This window comes from Camelus ferus, chromosome X, assembly GCF_009834535.1.
Source record: "Camelus ferus isolate YT-003-E chromosome X, BCGSAC_Cfer_1.0, whole genome shotgun sequence".
In the NCBI taxonomy this organism is placed as follows: Eukaryota; Metazoa; Chordata; class Mammalia; order Artiodactyla; family Camelidae; genus Camelus; species Camelus ferus.
In genome coordinates, this window is record NC_045732.1 from 3,472,955 (window position 1) to 3,492,031 (window position 19,077).

General features: G+C 36.6%; 1 protein-coding gene across 1 annotated transcript in view; it reads right to left on the reverse strand.

Annotated features, from left to right (window-relative positions):
• Positions 1–18,642, reverse strand: part of FAAH2 (fatty acid amide hydrolase 2) — a 113,621-nt gene extending 94,979 nt beyond the window's left edge. Inside the window, exons 1-2 of the mRNA XM_032475622.1 lie at positions 18,586–18,642; positions 18,144–18,226 (exon numbers count right to left, since the gene is read on the reverse strand). Coding sequence (XP_032331513.1) covers positions 18,144–18,226; positions 18,586–18,642 — 140 coding nt within the window. The remainder of the gene's footprint in view (positions 1–18,143; positions 18,227–18,585) is intronic.
• Positions 18,643–19,077: the final 435 nt, after the last annotated feature.

Sequence of the window (19,077 nt, forward strand, 5' to 3'; positions counted from 1 at the left end):
TATCATAATCAAGATGGCCAGAGTTAAGGATTAAGAAATGATCCAAACGGCAGCCAAAAAAAAAAAAAAAAAAAAAAAGCAAAGACTGAGTTACAAGGGCACCTGCATAAGACTCTCAGCTGATTTCTCTACAAAAACACTACAGGACAGAATGGAGTGGCAAGATATATTCAAAGTCCTGAATGAAAAAAAGATGCAGCCTAGGATACTGTATCCAGCAAGGATATCCTTTAGGATAGAAGGAGAGATAAAGAATTTCATAGACAAGCAAAAACTACAAGAGTTTAGCAACACTAAACTCATGCTAAAAGAAATACTGAAAGGTCTAGTCAAAATACAAAAGCAGCAAGATGCTACAGAAATGAGAAACTGACAACTAGAAAGGTGATAACTCATGAATTACAAATAAATTAAGCACGAAATTGTAAAAGAAGACATCTAAATCATTGAGAGTGGGAGAGGGAGGCAGGAAAATACAGAATTTTTTTCATTCTTTTTAAATTTTTTTGTTCTCCGTAGTATGGGTTTGAGATCATGTTACAATTGGTTTAATAAAAACACTTATAGTAATGGGCTAGTAGACTTAGAATAAAGGGTAACCACAAGCCAAAAAATTACACAGGAGTCACAAGAACGAAATAAAATCCATGATAATACAAAGGAAAATTACTAAACCACAAAAGGAAGAAGAAAGGAACAAAGAGGAAATACCAAATCAACTGCAAAAATAAGTTCAAAATGGCAATAAACACACATTGATCACTAATTACTGTAATTGTTAATGGACTACATGCTCCAGTCGAAAGACACAGAGTGGCAGACTGGATAATAAAGCAACAATGTTCAATATGCTGCATACAAGAGACACACTTTAGGGACAAGGACACATATATATTGAGAGTGAAAGGATGGAAAAGGATGTTCCATGCAAATGGAAAAGCCAAAAAACCAGGTGAGCAGTACTGATTTGAGACAAAATAGACTTTAAAACAAAGGCCATAAAGAAAGATAAAGAAGGACATTTTATAATGATTAAAGGAGCAATACAAGATGAGGATATTACACACATTAATCTATATGCACCCAATATAGGAGCACCTAAATACATAAAACAATTACTAACAAAGATAAAGGGGGATATTGATGGGAACACGATCATAGTCGGAGATTTTAACAGTGCATTAATGTCACTAGACAGATCTTCTTGACAGAAAATAAATAAGGCAACAGAGAAATTAAATAATACAATAGAAAAATTAGATTTGGTGGATATTTTCAGAGCATTACACTCCCCCCAAAAAATACGATTTACATTCTTTTCAAGTGCACATGGAACATTTTCCAGGATTGATCATGTACTTGGGCAAAAAGAAACCTCAACAATTTAGGAAGGTAAAAATTATCTCAAGAATCTATACTGACCACAATGCCATGAAACTACTAATCAATTACAGAAACAAAGGAGAAAAAATGGAAAGCATGAATATTAAACCATATGCTATTAAAAAAACCAATGTGTTAATGAGGAAATCAAAGCTGAAATAAAAAAAAAAAAAACCTTGAGACAAATGAAAATGAAAGCAAAACCACACAAAATTTATGGGACACAGCAAAGGCAGTGCTCTGAGGGAAGTTTATAGCAATGCAGGCCTTCCTCAAAAAAGCAGAACTATCTCAAATACACAATCTAACTCACTAGCTAAAAGAATTAGAAAAAGAAGAGAAGAGAACCCCAAAATTCAGCAGAAGGAAGGAAATTATAAAGATCAGGAAGGAAATAAATAAAATATAATCTTAAAAAAACATACAAAAAATCAATCAAAACAAAAGCTGGTTTTTTGAAAGTGGAAATAAAGTTGACAAAACCCTGCCCAAACTCACAAACATGAAAAAAGACAGAGCACAAATAAGCAAAATAAGAAAGGAAAATGGAGAAATTACAACAAATAACATAGAAATACAGAATGTCATACAAGAATACGTCGATGAACTATATGGAACCAAACTGGATAACCTAGAAGAGATGGACAAATCTCTGGAAACTTACAGTCCATCAAGACTGAATCAAGAAGAAACTGAACACTTGAACAAACCAATCACTAGAAATGAAATTGAATTAGCAATAAAAAAAAACCTCCCTACAAATAAAAGTCCAGGACCAGACAGCTTCACCAGGGAATTCTACCAAACATGCAAAGAAGAACTCATATCAGTCCTTCTCAAACTCTTCCAGAAGACTGACAAGGAGGAAATACACCCAAACTCATTCTATGAAGCCACCATCACCCTGATACCAACATGAGGCAAAGACACTACCAAAAAAGACAATTATAGGCCAATATCACTGATGAACATAGATGCAAAAATACTCACCAAAATATTAGCAAATACAATCCAACAGCACATAAAGAAGATTATACATCATGACAAAGTGGGGTTCATCCCAGGGACACAAGGGTGTTGTGTCATACACAAATCGATCAATGTAATAGATCACATCAAGAGGAGAAAACAAAACCAAAAACCAAAAACACATGATCATCTCAATAGATGCAGAAAAAGCTTTTGATAAAATTCAACACCCTATCCAAAGTGGGTATAGAGGGAACACATCTCAACATAATACAAGCTATATATGACAAACCCACAGCCAACATAACACTTAATGGTGAAAAACTCAAAAGCTTCCCACTAAGATCTGGGACAAGACAAGGATGCCCAATATCACCACGCCTACTTAACATAGTCTTGGAAGTCCTAGCCACAGCAATCAGGCAAGAGAGAGAAATAAAAGATATCCAAATTAGAAAACAAGAGGTAAAAGTGTCACTATATGCAGATGACATGATACTATATATAGAAAACCCTAAAAGGTCCACACAAAAACTTCTAGAACTAATCAAAGAATTCAGCAAGTTAGCAAGATACAAGATTAACATTAAAAAATCAGTTGCATTTCTTTACACTATTTATGAATCAACAGAAAAAGAATGTAAAGAAACAATCCCCTTTAAAATAGCACCCAAAATAATAAAATAACTAGGAATAAATCTAACCAAGGAGGTGAAAGAATTATACATGGAAAACTATAAACCATTGATGAAGGAAATTAAAGAAGACTTTAAAAAATGGAAAGATATCCCATGCTCTTGGATTGGAAGAATCAGTATTGTTAAATTGGTCACACTGCCCAAGGCAATCTACAGATTTAATGCAATCCCTATCAAATTACCCAGGACATGTTTCACAGAACTACAACAAATCATAATAAAATTTATATGGAACCATCAAAGACTTAGAATTGTCAAAGCATTACTGAAGAGAAAGAAAGAGGCTGGAGGAATAACTCTCCCAGACTTCAGACAATACTATAGAGCTCAGCCATCAAGTCAGTATGGTATTGGTACCAAAACAGACATATAGACCAATGGAACAGAATAGAGATCCCAGAAATAAACCCACAAACTTTTAGTTAACTAATCTTCAACAAAGCAAGCAAGAAAATACAATGGAATAAAGACAGTCTCTTCAGCAAATGGTGTTGGGAAAACTGGACAGCAGCATGTAAAACTATGAAGCTAGAACACTCCCTTATACCATATCAAAAAATAATCTCAAAATGGAGGAAAGGCTTAAACATAAGACAAAATAAAATAAACTTCCCAGAAGAAAATATAGGCAAAACATTATCTGACATACATCTCAAAAATGCTCTCCTAGGGCAGTCTACCTTAGCAATAGATATAAAAGCAAGAATAAATAAATGGGACCTAATGAAACTTACAAATTTCTGCACAACAAAGTAAACCATAATTAAAACAAAAAGACAACCTACCCAATGGGAGACAATTTTTGCAAATGATGAAATGAACAAAGGCTTGATCTCCAGAATATATAAGCAGCTCATATGACTTAATAAGAAAAAAAAAAAACCCAATCCAAAAATAGGCAGAAGACCTAAACAAGCAATTCTCCAAGGAAGAAATACAAATGATCTATAGGCACATGAAAAAATGCTCAATTTCACTAATTAGCAGAGAAATGCAAATCAAAACTACAGTGAGGTATCACCTCACACCAGTCAGAATGGTCATCATTCAAAAGTCCACAAATGACAAATGGTGGAGAGGCTGTGGAGAAAAGGGGACCCTCCTACACTGCTGCTGGGAATGCAGTTTGGTACAGCCACTGTATAAAACAGTATGGAGATTCCTCAAAAGACTGCGAATAGACATTCTGTGTGACCCAGGAATCCTGCTCCTGGGCATCTATCCAGAAGGAACCCTACTTCAAAATGACACCTGCACCCCAATGTTCATAGCAGAATTATTTACGATAGCCAAGACATGGAAATAACTTAAACGTCCATCAACAGATGACTGGATAACGAAAAAGTTGTATATTTATACAATGGAATACTACTCAGCCATAACAACTGACAATATAACACCATTTGCAGCAACATAGATTCTGCTGGAGAATGTCAGTGTAAAGAAGTAAGCCAGAAAGAGAAAGAAAAATATCATATGATATTGCTCATATGTGGAATCTAATAATAATAATAATAACAAAAACAACAACAAACAAAGCATAAATACAAAAGAGAAATAGACTCATAGACATAGAATACAAACTTGTGGTTGCCAAGGGGGTGGGGGGTGAGAAGGGATAGACTGGGATTTCAAAATGTAGAATAGATAAACAAGATTATACTGTATAGCACAGGGAAATATATACAAGATCTTATGGTAGCTCACAGAGAAAAAAATGTGACAGTGAATATATATATGTTCATGTATAACTGAAAAATTGTGCTCTACACTGGAATTTGACACAGCATTGTAAAATGATTATAAATCAATAAAAGATTTTAAAAAAAGAAAGTATAAAATTCAATTGTAGAGATATGCATATAGTCAAATTAAGAATACTGTCACAATGTTATGAAGGTGTATACGTCATTTACCTCTAGTATAAAGTTTAAAAGGAAGATATGTTAAAAATTATTGTAAGTCCAATAATTTGTAATATATATGTAATATATGATGTTATAAATTGAAACATGATAAACACAAAATGTGGAATAGGGAGTAAAAGGGTAAAGATTTGTATGTGATAAAATGCATTATCAATCTAAATTAGCCAGTTGCAATTAAGTGATGTTTTATGTAAGCTTCATAGTAACCACAAAGCAAAAAGCTGATAAAGATACAGAAAAATAATTCACTGCATACTGCTAAAGAATATTACCATATTGCAAAAGAAGATAGCAAGAGAAGATAGAAGGGAAATAGAAATATGAAATTGTTAGAAAAAAATATACAAGATGACAATGCTAAATTCTTATCTATCAATAATTATTTTAAATTTAAATGGATTAAAGTATCCAATCAGAAAACAGAATGACTGAGGGGGAAAAAACAAAAGAAAACCCAACTAAATTCTGCCTATAGGATACTAATATTAACTTAAAGACACACACAGGCTAAAACAGAGAGGAAAGAAAAGGATATACCATGCAAATGGAAAACAGAAGAGAACACGAATAGTTATACTTAAATAAAACACACTTTTTATCAAAAAGTGTAACAAGATAAAAAAGTCATTATCCACAAAGTTGATATAATAATTGTAAATATATATGCACTCATGTTCATAGCACCTAAACATATATACACAAAAGATAAAGAAACTAACAAGGGCTTAATTTCCAGAATATATAAACAGCTCATACAACTTAATAACAAAAAAAATCAACCAATCCAAAAATGGGCAGAAGACCTAAACAAGCAATTCTCCAAAGAAGACATACAAATGACCAAAAGGCACATCACATGAAAAAAATGCTCAATATCACTAATTATCAGAGAAATGCAAATCAAAACTATAATGAGGTATCACCTTACACCAGTCAGAATGGCCATCATTCAAATCCACAAACAATAAAAAATGGAGAGGGTGTGGAGAAAAGGGAACCCTCCTACACTGTTGGTGGGAATGTAGTTTGGTGAAGCCATTATAGAAAACAATATGGGGATTCCTCAAAAGACTAAAAATAGACTTACCATATGACCCAGCAATCCCACTCCTGGCCTTATATCCAGAGGGAACCTTAATTCAAAAAGATGCATGTACCCCTATGTACATATAAGCACTATTTACAATATCCAAGACATGGAAACAATCTAAATGCCCATTGACAGGTGACTGGATAAAGAAGCTGTGGTATCCTAATACACTGGAATACTACTCAGCCATTAAAAATAATAAAATCATGCCATTTGCAGCAACACTGATGGGTCTGGGGAATGTCATTCTAAGTTAAATAAGCCTGAAAGAGAAAGAAAAACAACATATGACATCACTTATATGTGAAATCTAAAAAAGAAAAGAAAAAGAAAGAAAAGGCAAACAAACTTATTTACAAAACAGAAACAGACTCACAGACATAGAAAACAGATTTATGGTTACCAGGGGGAAAGGGGTAAGAAGGGATAAATTTGGAGTTTGAGATTTGCAGATACTAACTACTATATATAAAAAGATAAACAAGTTTATACTGGATAGCACAGGCAACTATATTCAATGTCTTGTAACTTATGGTGAAAATCAATATGAAAATGAATATGTGCATGTTCCTATATGACTGAAGAATTGTGCTGTACACCAGAAATTGACACAGCATTGTAAGCTGACTATACTTCAATAAAAATATTTTTAAAAAAGAAATAAAAAAGAGATCTCAAATCAGTAATGTAACTTTAAACCTAATGGAAGTAGAAAAATGAAAACAAATTAAGACCAAGTTTAGCAGAAGGAAGAGAAACAAAAGATCAGAGTCCTGGATAGGTACACCTCTTCTATGCTTCTACAGTATCCTCTTCTGATCCTATTAGAGCCTTAATCCCATTGTGCTGTAAACAATAGTTATTTTTATGGCTCAACCACTTGACTGTCAGGTGAAAGAGGCCAGGGGTTGCATTTTGTTCACCTTTGTATTCCCTAACATCTAGCACAATGTCAGGCACACAGAAGGAATTCAAAAATTGTTTGTTGGATAAAGGAGAGAAAGTGTCAGGTGTTTTATAAACATTTAATTTCATAAAACTATATATCTTAAGGGTCTATATTATTTTTCCATTTTATAAAGAATGAAACAAAGACTCAGAGAGGTTCAGAAACACGGTTAAGGCCATACAACTACTAAATAACAGAAGGATTCCAACTTGGGTCTGTGTGACTCCATAAGTATGCATTTTTGCTAGCCTTATGATCTCTGGATTCTAGGCCTCCCAGCAAGCTTGCCTTGACCATCTTCAATGTTGTGCAATGTTTGGAAAGAATGTATCTATTGGCTGGAATGCATGACCATATATGCTCTAAAGAGCAAGGCCTAAAACTAGTAGGAAATCTGTACTTTTCCAGACAAGGAAGAGAAACTGTGGACTGTAAGTCATAGTTCAGAAGGACTTGGAAATGTGGCAGTTTGCAGGGCTTAAGAGGAAGCCTCATTTTAAGTTAAAACATGAGCATAGCCTAAGAAAACACCTAAATGCATCATTTAATTAAGAACAATTATGTCAGAACATGTGCAAGACATTGAGAATATCAAGGTGAATCACTTATGGTTCCTGCCATTGAGAAGTTCAGTCTAGTAGGTGAGACAATTAAGACCACAGCGTCACTGTAGAGTTGAATCAGTTATTATACTACCATCTCTCAGCCCCAAACCAAGCATTCAATACCCTCACTTTGTGATGGGAAAGTTTTCCTAAGTTAAAACTAAGTTTTCTTTTGCCAACTGGTGTCTTCTTCGATTCTTCAAATACAGTGCCCTAGAGGCTGGAAAGCAAGGCAAAAAGTGAAGAGATTTGGTACCTCCACTTTGTTTGCTGCTCCTGACAACATTACCTAAACAATGGCCTTTAATCCAGGCAACATAGTTGATTCCAGCTTTCTATTTCTTTCCACACTATAGAACCAGCCTTACTACACCTGCTCAGAAGTACCATTATCAGTCAGCTGGCAACTGCTCCTCACAGATTGGAACCACAGCTCTACAAGTTTTCTTCTCTAAGCTTCTGAGATAGCAGCAGCAGCCAGGCAGCACCCTATTCACATACGTATGAGTCCGAGTTCTGTAGGCATCTCCTTTGAGTTTCTAAGGTTCTAATAATCCCAATCTCTTTCCTTTCTTCTCTCAGACTCAGCGGTGGCAGTTGGTTACTGCAGTCATTATTTCTCTGTTATTCTAGTGCTATGGTTTTGTTTTCTCATTCTTTTTGTGTGTGTGTGCGTCTGATGAGATGGTTTTATTTTTTTTATTTATTTTTTAACATTATTTATTGATTTAAAATCATTTTACACTGTGTCAAATTCCACTGTTCAGCACAATTTTTCAGTCATTCATGGACATATACACACTCATTGTCACATTTTTTTCTCTGTGAGTTATCATAACATTTTGTGTATATTTCCCTGTGCTATACAGTGTAATCTTGTTTATCTATTCTACAAATTTGAAAGGCTATCCCTTCCCACCCTCCACCCCCCGGTAACCACAAGTCTGTATACTCTCTCTGTGAGTCTATTTCTATCCTGTATTTACGCTTTGTTTTTGTTTGTTTGTTTTTTCTTTTTCTTTTTGTTTTTAAGATTCCACATATGAGCGATCTCATATGGTATTTTTCTTTCTCTTTCTGGCTTACTTCACTTAGAATAACATTCTCCAGGAGTATCCATGTTGCTGCAAATGGCATTATGTTGTCAGTTTTTATGGCTGACTAGTATTCCATTGTATAAATATACTACCGCTTCTTTATCCAGTCACCTGTTGATGGACATTTAGGCTGTTTCCATGTTTTGGCTATTGTAAATAGTGCTGCTATGAACATTGGGGTGCAGGTGTCATCCTGAAGTAGGGTTCCTTCTGGATACAAGCCCAGGAGTGGGATTCCTGGGTCATATGGTAAGTCTATTCCAAGAATTTTGAGGAATCTCCACACTGTTTTCCATAGTGGCTGCACCAAACTGCATTCCCACCAGCAGTGTAGGAGGGTTCCCCTTTCTCCACAGCCTCAGCAGCATTTGTCATTTGTGGATTATTGAATGATGGCCATTCTGAATGGTGTGAGGTGATACCTCATTGTAGTTTTGATTTCCATTTCTCTGATAATTAGTGATATTGAGCATTTTTTCATGTGCTTTTTGATCATTTGTATGTCTTCCTTGGAGAATTGCTTGTTTAGGTCTTCTGCCCATTTTTGGATTGGGTTATTTACTTTTTTCTTATTGAGTCGTATGAGCTGCTTATATATTCTGGAGATCAAGCCTTTGTCGGTTTCACTTGCAAAAATTTTCTCCCATTCCGTAGGTTTTCTTCTTCTTTTACTTCTGGTTTCCTTTGTTCTGCAGAAGCTTTTAAGTTTCATTAGGTCCCATTTGTTTATTCTTGCTTTTATTTCTTCTAGGAAAAAATTTTTGAGATGTATGTCAGATAATGTTCTGCCTATGTTTTCCTCTAGGAGGTTTATTGTATCTTGTCTTATGTTTAAGTCTTTAATCCATTTTGAGTTGATTTTTGTATATGGTGTAAGTGAGTGTTCTAGCTTCATTGTTTAACATGCTGCTGTCCAGTTTTCCCAACACCATTTGCTGAAGAGACTGTCTTTATTCCATTGTATATTCTTGCCTCCTTTGTCGAAGATGAGTTGACCAAAAGTTAGTGGGTTCATTTCTGGGCTCTCTATTCTGTTCCATTGGTCTATATGTCTGTTTTCGTACCAATACCATGCTGTCTTGATGACTGTAGCTCTATAGTATTGTCTGAAGTTTGGGAGAGTTATTCCTCCAGCCTCTTTCTTTCTCTTCAGTAATGCTTTGGCAATTCTAGGTCTTTGATGGTTCCATATAAATTTTATTATGATTTGTTCTAGTTTTGTGAAATATGTCCTGGGAAGTTTGATAGGGATTGCATTGAATCTGTAGATTGCCTTGGGCAGTGTGACCATTTTAACAATATTGATTCTTCCAATCCAAGAGCATGGAATATCTTTCCATTTTTTTAAGTCTTCTTTAATTTCCTTCATGAATGGTTTATAGTTTTCTGTGTATAATTCTTTCACCTCCTTGGTTAGATTTATTCTCAGATATTTTATTACTTTAGGTGCTATTTTAAAGGGGATTGTTTCTTTACTTTCTTCTTCTGTTGATTTATCGTTAGTGTAAAGAAATGCAACTGATTTTTGAACGTTAATTTTGTAACCTGCTACCTTGCTGAATTCTTCAGTCAGCTCTAGTAGCTTTTGTGTGGACCTTTTAGGGTTTTCTATATATAGTAACATGTCATCAGCATATAATGACAATTTTACCTCCTCTTTTCCAATTTGGATCCCTTTTATTTCTTTCTCTTGCCTGACTGCTGTGGCTAGGACTTCCAGGACTAAGTTGAATAGGAGTGGTGATAATGGGCATCCTTTTCTTGTCCCAGATTTTAGTGGGAAGCTTTTGAGTTTTTCAACGTTGAGTACTATGCTGGCTGTAGGTTTGTCATATATAGCTTCTATGATGTTGAGATATGTTCCCTCTATACCCACTTTGGCGAGATTTTTTATCATAAATGGGTGTTGAATTTTATCAAATGCTTTTTCTGCATCGATTGAGATGATCATGTGGTTTTTGTTCTTTCTCTTGTTGATGTGATGTATTACATTGATTGATTTGCGTATGTTGAACCAGCCTTGTGTCCCTGGGATGAACCCCACTTGGTCATGATGTATAATCTTTTTTATGTGTTGTTGGATTCTATTTGCTAAAATTTTGGTGAGGATTTTGGCGTCTATATTCATCAGTGATATTGGCCTATAATTCTCTTTTTTTGTAGTGTCTTTGTCTAGTTTTGGTATCAGGGTGATGGTGGCTTCATAGAATGAGTTTGGGAGTATTCCATCATTTTTAATTGTCTGGAACAGTTTCAGAAGGACTGGTATGAGTTCTTCTTTGTATGTTTGGTAGAATTCCCCAGTGAAGCCGTCCGGTCCTGGACTTTTATTTGTAGGGAGGTTTTTAATTGCTATTTCTATTTCCTTTCTAGTGATCGGATTTTTCAAGTGTTCAGATTCTTCTTGATTCAGTTTTGGTGGACAGTATGTTTCCAGAAACTTCTCCATCTCCTCTAGGTTATCCAGTTTGGTTCCATATAGTTTTTCACAATATTCTCGTATGATATTATGTATTTCTATTTTGTTTGTTGTAATTTCTCCATTTTCCTTTCTTATTTTGCTAATTTGTGCTCTCTCTTTTTTCTTCTTTGTGAGTTTGGCCAGAGGTTTGTCGATTTTATTTACTTTTTCAAAAAACCACCTTTTGGTTTGGTTGATTTTTTCTATGGTCTTGTTAATCTCTATTGTATTTAATTCCCCTCTGATCTTTATTATTTCCTTCCTTCTGCTGCTTTTTGGGGCTTTTTGTTCTTCTTTTTCTAATTCATTCAGGTGGTGGGTTAAATTGTTTCTTTGAGCTTTTTCTTCTTTTTTGAGAAAGGCCTGTATCACTATAAACTTCCCTCTTAGCACTGCCTTTGCTGTGTCCCATAGGTTTTGAGTGTTTGTGCTTTCATTCTCATTTGTCTCAAGGTATTTCTTAATTTCAGCTTTGATTTCCTCATTGATCCATTGTTTTTTCAATAACATATTGTTTTATCTCCATGCTTTCCTTTTTTTCTCCATTGTTTCTCTGTTGTTCATTTCCAGTTTCATGGCATTGTGGTCAGTAAAGATGCTTGAGATAATTTCTATCTTCTTAAAATTGTTGAGGTTTCTTTTGTGCCCAAGTACATGATCCATCCTGGAAAATGTTCCATGTGCACTTGAAAACAATATGTATCCTAATTTTTGGGGGTGTAATGCTCTGAAAATATCCACCAAATCTAGTTTTTCTATTGTAGTATTTAATTTCTCTGTTGCCTTGTTTATTTTCTGTCTGGAAGATCTGTCCAGTGATGTTAATGCATTGTTAAAATCTCCAACTGTGATTGTATTCCCATCAATATCCCCCTTTATCTCTGTTAGTAATTCTTGTATGTACTTAGGTGCTCCTATATTGGGTGCATATATATTAACGAGTGTAATATCCTCATCTTGTATCACTCCTTTAATCATTATAAAATGTCCTTCTTTATGGCCTTTATTTTAAAGTCTATTTTGTCTGAAATCAGTACTGCAACACCTGCTTTTTTGGCTTTTCCATTTGCATGGAATATCCTTTTCCATCCTTTCACTTTCAATCTATATGTGTCCTTCTCCCTAAAGTGGGTCTCTTGTATGCAGCATATTGAAGGTTCTTGCTTTATTATCTGGTCTGCCACTCTATGTCTTTTGACTGGAGCAGTTAGTCCATTAACATTTACAGTAATTAATGATAGATGTGTGTTTATTGCCATTTTGAACTTATCTTTGCAGTTGAATTGGTATATCCTCTTTGTTCCTTTCTTCTTACTTCTGTAGTTTGGTAATTTTCCTTTGTATTTCCATGGATTTTATTTAATTTTTGTGACTCCTTTGTAAATTTTTGGCTTGTGGTTACCCTTTTTTGTAAATCTATTAACCCATTACTATAACTGTTTTTATTAAACTGATAGTAACATGATCTCAAACCCATCCTACTGTGCAAAAAATTTTAAAAAGAAAGAAAAAAATATTCTATATTTCCCTGCCTCCCTCTCCCACTCTCAGTGATTTGTATGTCTTCTTTTATAATTTCATGTTTACTTTATTTGTAATTGATGAGTTATCACCTTTCCAGTTGTGAGTTTCTCATTTCTGTAGCATCCTGCTGCTTTTTTATTTAGAATAGACCTTTCAATACTTCTTTTAGCATGGGTTTAGTGTTGCTAAACTCCTGTAGATATTTTTTGGCTGTGAAACTCTTTATTTCTCCTTCTATCCTAAAGGATAGCCTTGCTGGATAAAGGATCCTAGGCTGCATCTTTTTTTCATCCAGGGCTTTGAATACATCTTGCCACTCCCTTCTGGCCTGTATGTTTGTGTAGAGAAATCAGCTGAGAGCCTTATGGGGGTTCCCTTGTATCTTATTCTTCGCTTTTCTTTTGCTGCCTTTAGAATCATTTCTTTATCCTTGACTCTGGCCATGTTGATTATGATATGTCTTGGCGTGGGTCTATTTGGGTTCTTCCTGTTTGGGACCCTCTGAACTTCCTGTACTTGGATATCTGATTCCTTCTTTAAGTTTGGGAAGTTTTCAGTCATGATTTCTTCAAAAACCTTTTCAATCCCCTTTGATCTTTCTTCTCCTTCTGGGACCCCTATTATGCGAAGATTGGGACGCTTTATGTTATCCCATAGGTCCCTTATGCTATTTTCATTATTTTTTATTTGCTTATCTTGTAGTTCTTCTGAATGGGTGCTTTCTATTGCCCTGTCTTCTAAATCACTAATTCGTTCCTCTGCATTATCTAGTCGGCTTAGCTCAGCTATTAGATCATTCTTCATCTCTGTCAATTAGTTTACCCATTCTACTTGGCTCTTCTTTATAGCTTCAATTTCATTTTTGACATATTTTATATCTCTAAACACTATCTCTTTTAATTCCTTCAGCAATTTGATCACTCCTTTTTTGAAATCTTGATCTAGTAGGCTATCGATGTCTATTTCATTGATCTTTCTTTCAGGGGATTTCTCTTGTTCTTTTAATTGGGAAAGGTTTTTCTGCTTCTTCATCTTGCTCATACCTCTCTGGCACTGTGGTTTATGAAGTATCAGTTGTTTATTTTGGTCCTTAAGGATTTTATCTATCTAATACCTATTTAGGAATAAAACTTAGGAAAAAAAGAAAAAAAATAAGAGAGAGAGAGAAAGAATTTTAAAGGAAGGGAGAAAGAGGGTTTGAAAACAGTGTATAATGAATAATAGAAGAGTGAGTTGAAGCAGAGTATTAATCAGGTTGAGACGTCCTTTTAAAACCTTTACAAAAAAAGGGGGGGGTGGAGATGAATAGATGTATTTGAAACCTGTGTCTAATCAATAACAGGACATCAAAACCCAAGAGAAATAGAAATGAATTAAGAAGTAAAAATTAAGAGAGTAATAGAAAATAGAACAGGTAAAAACATATTTAAAAAAAAGGGGGGGGTTTGTCGGTGTTCTCCTGGAGTCTGTGTGCTTTTAATGTGAAATCTTTCTGTCTTTGTCCTGTTTGGGAAGCTCAGCTTGCTGTTTCAGAGGCCTTCCGTTGGCGCCCTCTTCTGTGCTGCTCCCAGCACCTGTCGGCAAGCCGATTGCGCCTCCTCCTAACACTGGGTCAGGTTCAGCTCTCCTCTGCTGTGGGCAGGCGGGTTGCTGACCCTCCGGATGCCGCAATCAGATGTTTCAGACTGGCCGGGTAGGAGGGAGGGTCGTGCCCCCTCCCAGCACCTCGGTCAGGGGCTGTGTTCCTGCCCGAAAGGCGGGGGGGGGGCGCTCTCCCTCTACCTGCACCGGTGGCTCTGCTGCTCTGTGCGGCTGCACGTTCCTCCCTGGTCGGCGCTCCACAGGTGGGCTCGGGGAAGACCAAGGGACAGCCCTGTCCCTGCTCTGAGCCAGAACCCAGCTCCTTGTTTGTCTTTGTGGAGCAAGTTCTCTGAGGGACCAGGATGGAAGGATCCTATCTGCCCCGGGCTGTAGGCAAGTCTCAGTCTGGCTTCTGAGGCTGCTAAGCCCTTTGGTGTGGATGCAGGTTTCGCCCCAGCCCCCGCCTGGGTGCTTAGCGCGGGAGGATATGGCGGCTGTGCCTGAGCCCCGCCACTCTTCCCCCGAAAACTTTCCGCGGGTTTTCAGAGATGGGGGTGTGCACCCTTCCCCCGAGAGCACATCAACCTTGCTGTTTTATGGAGGGCCCAGATTGTTCTGCCCTGTGCACCCACAGCCACGGCGCGCAGCCCCTTTCGTTCCCCCAGGGCTGCCTCCGTGCAGCCGCCCCCGTCCTCCACCCGGCTTGGGCAGCCTGGCCCTGCCCGCAGCTGCTGGCCGCGTCTCAGGCTGGGTGTTGGGGGGACGCTCTGTGCCCGTTTGACTTAGTTCTGTTAGTCAAGGGCTGCTGTGTACAGATCCGAGCCTCGGAGGCTCCCCCTCCGTCCCGCTGGCCTCTCAGTTGGAGAAGGGAGACCCAGCCAGCGAGCGCCAGTCCTCCTTTGCCGCTCCCTCCCCGCGGGACCCGTCCCACGCTGCTTTGCCTTTTGTTCTTTCTTTTTTTCCTTTCCTCCTACCAGATTTTTGGCGTCTTTATCATTTGAAGAGGGTGATGTTCTCTCAGAGGTCCACAGGTGCTCTGGTTGGCTGAGTGAGTCTGTAGATGTGGGTCTTGGTGTATTTGTGGGAGAAGGTGACCTGCGAGCGTCCTTCTACTCCGCCATCTTCTCCGTCTCCTTATTTTTTCATTCTTAAACATCTATTTCAACAATTCCATATTTACATTCTTTGTTAAAATAGTGTGGTTCCTGGACCCTGAATGAAACAATTGTGACAAGTACACAATGTGCTCTTGGAGCGCAAATGTAGATGCTTCAAACAGGCTAAGATGATGAAATAAAGTGGAACTGAGACCTAACCTGGGCTCTAAAATATTGTCAGCCAAATATAGAAGAGGTGGGGAAAGGGAAGATATTCCAGTGAGAAGGAACAACATATGTAAAGTTATGGAGATAGGAGAGAGCACAATAAGTCAGGGGAAATAGAGTAGTCCAATATTACAAAAGAGTAGAATATAAAAGAACAGAGAATGTTGGCATAATGGGAAATAAGAAAAAGAGCTAGCAAAACTTTTAAATTAATTAGGGTTGAGTGATAGACTTTGGAAAGGAGGGAAGAAGTTGGAGCCCACTGTTATAGTCAGGTGTCTTACTTGTGTGACTGGGTAGAAGAACAAGTTTGGGAAGAAGGTGATAAAATGATGAACATTTTCTGATCAGTTAAGAGTAGAAAGAGGAAGCTAGGAACCAGCAGAATTATAGTTTATATTCCCTCCTCCTATTTCATAGCTGTGTGACTTTAATCACTGAACTGCCCTAAGAATAAGTTTTAGTGCCAAGTAAATGGAGAATAGTAATACAGTAAAACTGTATAACCATAAGGTCAGATCCACTTACTGAGCTTCTCTTGTAATAACAACCATAACAAGAGCAATTGCTAACATGGAGTGATTGATTTAAGGTTCTATGCTAGATGTCTTACATATATTTTTTTTTCACTTTACTGCAAATATTCTTATTTCAAGTACAGTAGAAACATAATTAGGGTAATAAAGCAATTTTGAGTGTTTTAAGATAGGAATAAACACTGATGTTACACATAGGACAAATAAACTTAATAAAATTATTTCTGAACATCTCTCCTAGAGGCATCCATGTCTTATCTCTCTCCATATCTTCAGTCTCTGATAGCCACTGTCCTGCCCTGCTCCTCCAATCCACCCACCAGCAACCTCTGCAGTCTCCTATTCATAGGTCCAAATCATCACTTTCCACAAGGACAATTTAAATCTGTCAAAACTTTAATAGTATCCACACAGAAACAAGCCCTGAAACAAAAGACCTCTCTCCTTATGAATCACTCTTTAAAAGGTAATAGAGAAATAAAAATAGCAGAATTGGGGTCCTTCTCTTTCTCAAATATTTAAAGACATATTCTATCAGTAAATGAACCCCAAACTACATTTCAAATAAAAACCCAGTGCAAAATCTGGGGAAATATTTCTGGGATGAAGAGCTGCTGAATGTGTTAGAACATAGGACCAGTCCATAGAAAAAGGAAAAGGGCTAGGAAGAATTCCTAGAACAGAAAGACTTTATGTACTTCCTTTTTTTTTTTTTTTTTTTTTGGCTGTATATTGGCTGTATATTTGGATCATTGCTCTGTCACATAATAGCTGTATGACCCTAGGAAAATAACTTCTCTGGGTCACAGTATTCACATCTATAGCGAAGTAACTAGTATAATGCAAATCAATTTGATGTACTGCTTGTAGTTCATAAATGTGTTTTAAATGTTTATAATTTCACAATGTGACTTTTAAAATTTTATATACATATAAAAATAATAAACATTAATCAAATAGAATAGGGAGACTAAAATGGGGAGTTCTCATGCTCTGCAACCACAGTAGAGCCCAACAGTAAGATGAAAGACTCTTCTTCCTGGCAAGTACTCACCCAAAAATAAGCCACAGACTCTTTGCTTACTATAGCCCTCCAAACTCCCTTTTCCTCTCTATAAAAGTGTTTTCTCTTTCCCTTGCCAAGTGAGGAACTTGCACTTGGCTCCCCATGGTTGCAGACCTTGAATTGCAATTTTTTCCTGATCCCAAATAAATTCACCTTTGCTGGAGAAATATCTGGCTATCTGTTTTAGGTCAATATACAGTAACTGTCTGTGTCACGTGATAGTAGTTTTCAATTTTTTGTAGTAATATACATTTTCATTTAAAATGATTGACATATAAAATAAGTGATTCAGTTTTATTAAGTATATTAGTTAACAACAACAGAGTTGCTGTGCAAACAAGACAGAAATCCTAAAGATGGTATATGAATGATGGAGATCTGGGAAATGCCACCTTATGTCATGATACAATAAGAATTGTTCTAGACAGTGTGTAGAATGACACAGGAAACAAATCCAAGTTTTATCCCTTTAATACCTCATAGCTCCCTAAAAAGGTTTACTTGGCAACTGAGATCTAGAAGTTTCACATATAATACCTTTAAAAAATACCTTCTACTATACAAAATCTACATTGGAAAATGTGGGGTGAAAGAAAGGTTCTCTTATTAGAACCAAAGGCTCACTTATTTTGTAAGCATTTGATGATGATGTCTACCAAGTTTCAGGCCTTGTTATGGATATTACATATGTAAAATCCAATGAAATTCATTCCTTACTATCAAAGCTGTTACAGTCAATAGAGGGCAGGAGGAGGCAGATTATATAAATATAAATGCTCAACAAAGGGTAGGAAGTGCTGAATTAGGAGTCAGGGGAGGTCCAAGTAGGAAATCAAAGGAAAGAAACAGGGGAAGAGCAACCCAGGAAATATGCTAAGCTGGCATGTCAATAGAAATAGAAGGAAAACCATGAGAAAGTAAAAATATTCACCTGTACATGACAATTCCATTGATCATTGAGTTCACATCCTTGATTCTGTTGATATAAGCCTGAACAACATCTATGCATTTCACCTGCAAAATATAATAATTTAGTTAGCAGGTGTTTATTTATTGAACAATTCATCTGTTCAACAAGTACTTAATGAAAGTTTGGTATGTGCATCAACCACTTTTTATTTGGGACATCTTCAGTGAATTATCTAGTACAGTCCACTGTGAGGAGATAAAAGATGTCTACCTTGAAGCTAAGTAATCAATAGTATACCAGTATTAGAAGGCTCTGATTGATAGGTAGAGATAAAAGGCATAAACTCCCCTCTAAGTTGATGACATATTTAAGATCATTTATAAATAAAAATGGAGTAACTATGATTCAGGCAGACAAAATGGAGCAAGGTAACTACTGTGGATGTTATCTTAGACATTCCTACATCACTGAGAACTTGAACTTTCTGAACTGTATCAAACTCAAGGACCACACCAGCCATTTTCAAAACAGTATCTGCTAGGGGGGTGGGTATAGCTCAAGTGGTAGAGTGCATGCTTAGCAAGCACAAGGTCCTAGGTTCAATCCCCAGTACCTCCTCTAAACATAAATAAATGAATAAACCTAATTACCTCCCCCTGATTAAAAACAAACAGTATCTGCTAGCAACTGCTAGCTGCAATCTGATAGGTTCAAACTCCCCACCCCACTTCACAACTATGTAATCATTATCATTTCAAACTCCAACCTTGCTTAACAACCACCCTTACTTCTTACTAGCTCCATTTGTAATTCTTGACAAACAACTTAAGTAACTAACTGTGGCCTTGCAGTTTTTAACTTTATAAGGTTCTTCCATTTTATAGTCTGGTGGAACACAATTTAGGTGCTTTCTTGGATTCGTACTTCCTCTGCTGCAATCTTAACAAACCCCAAA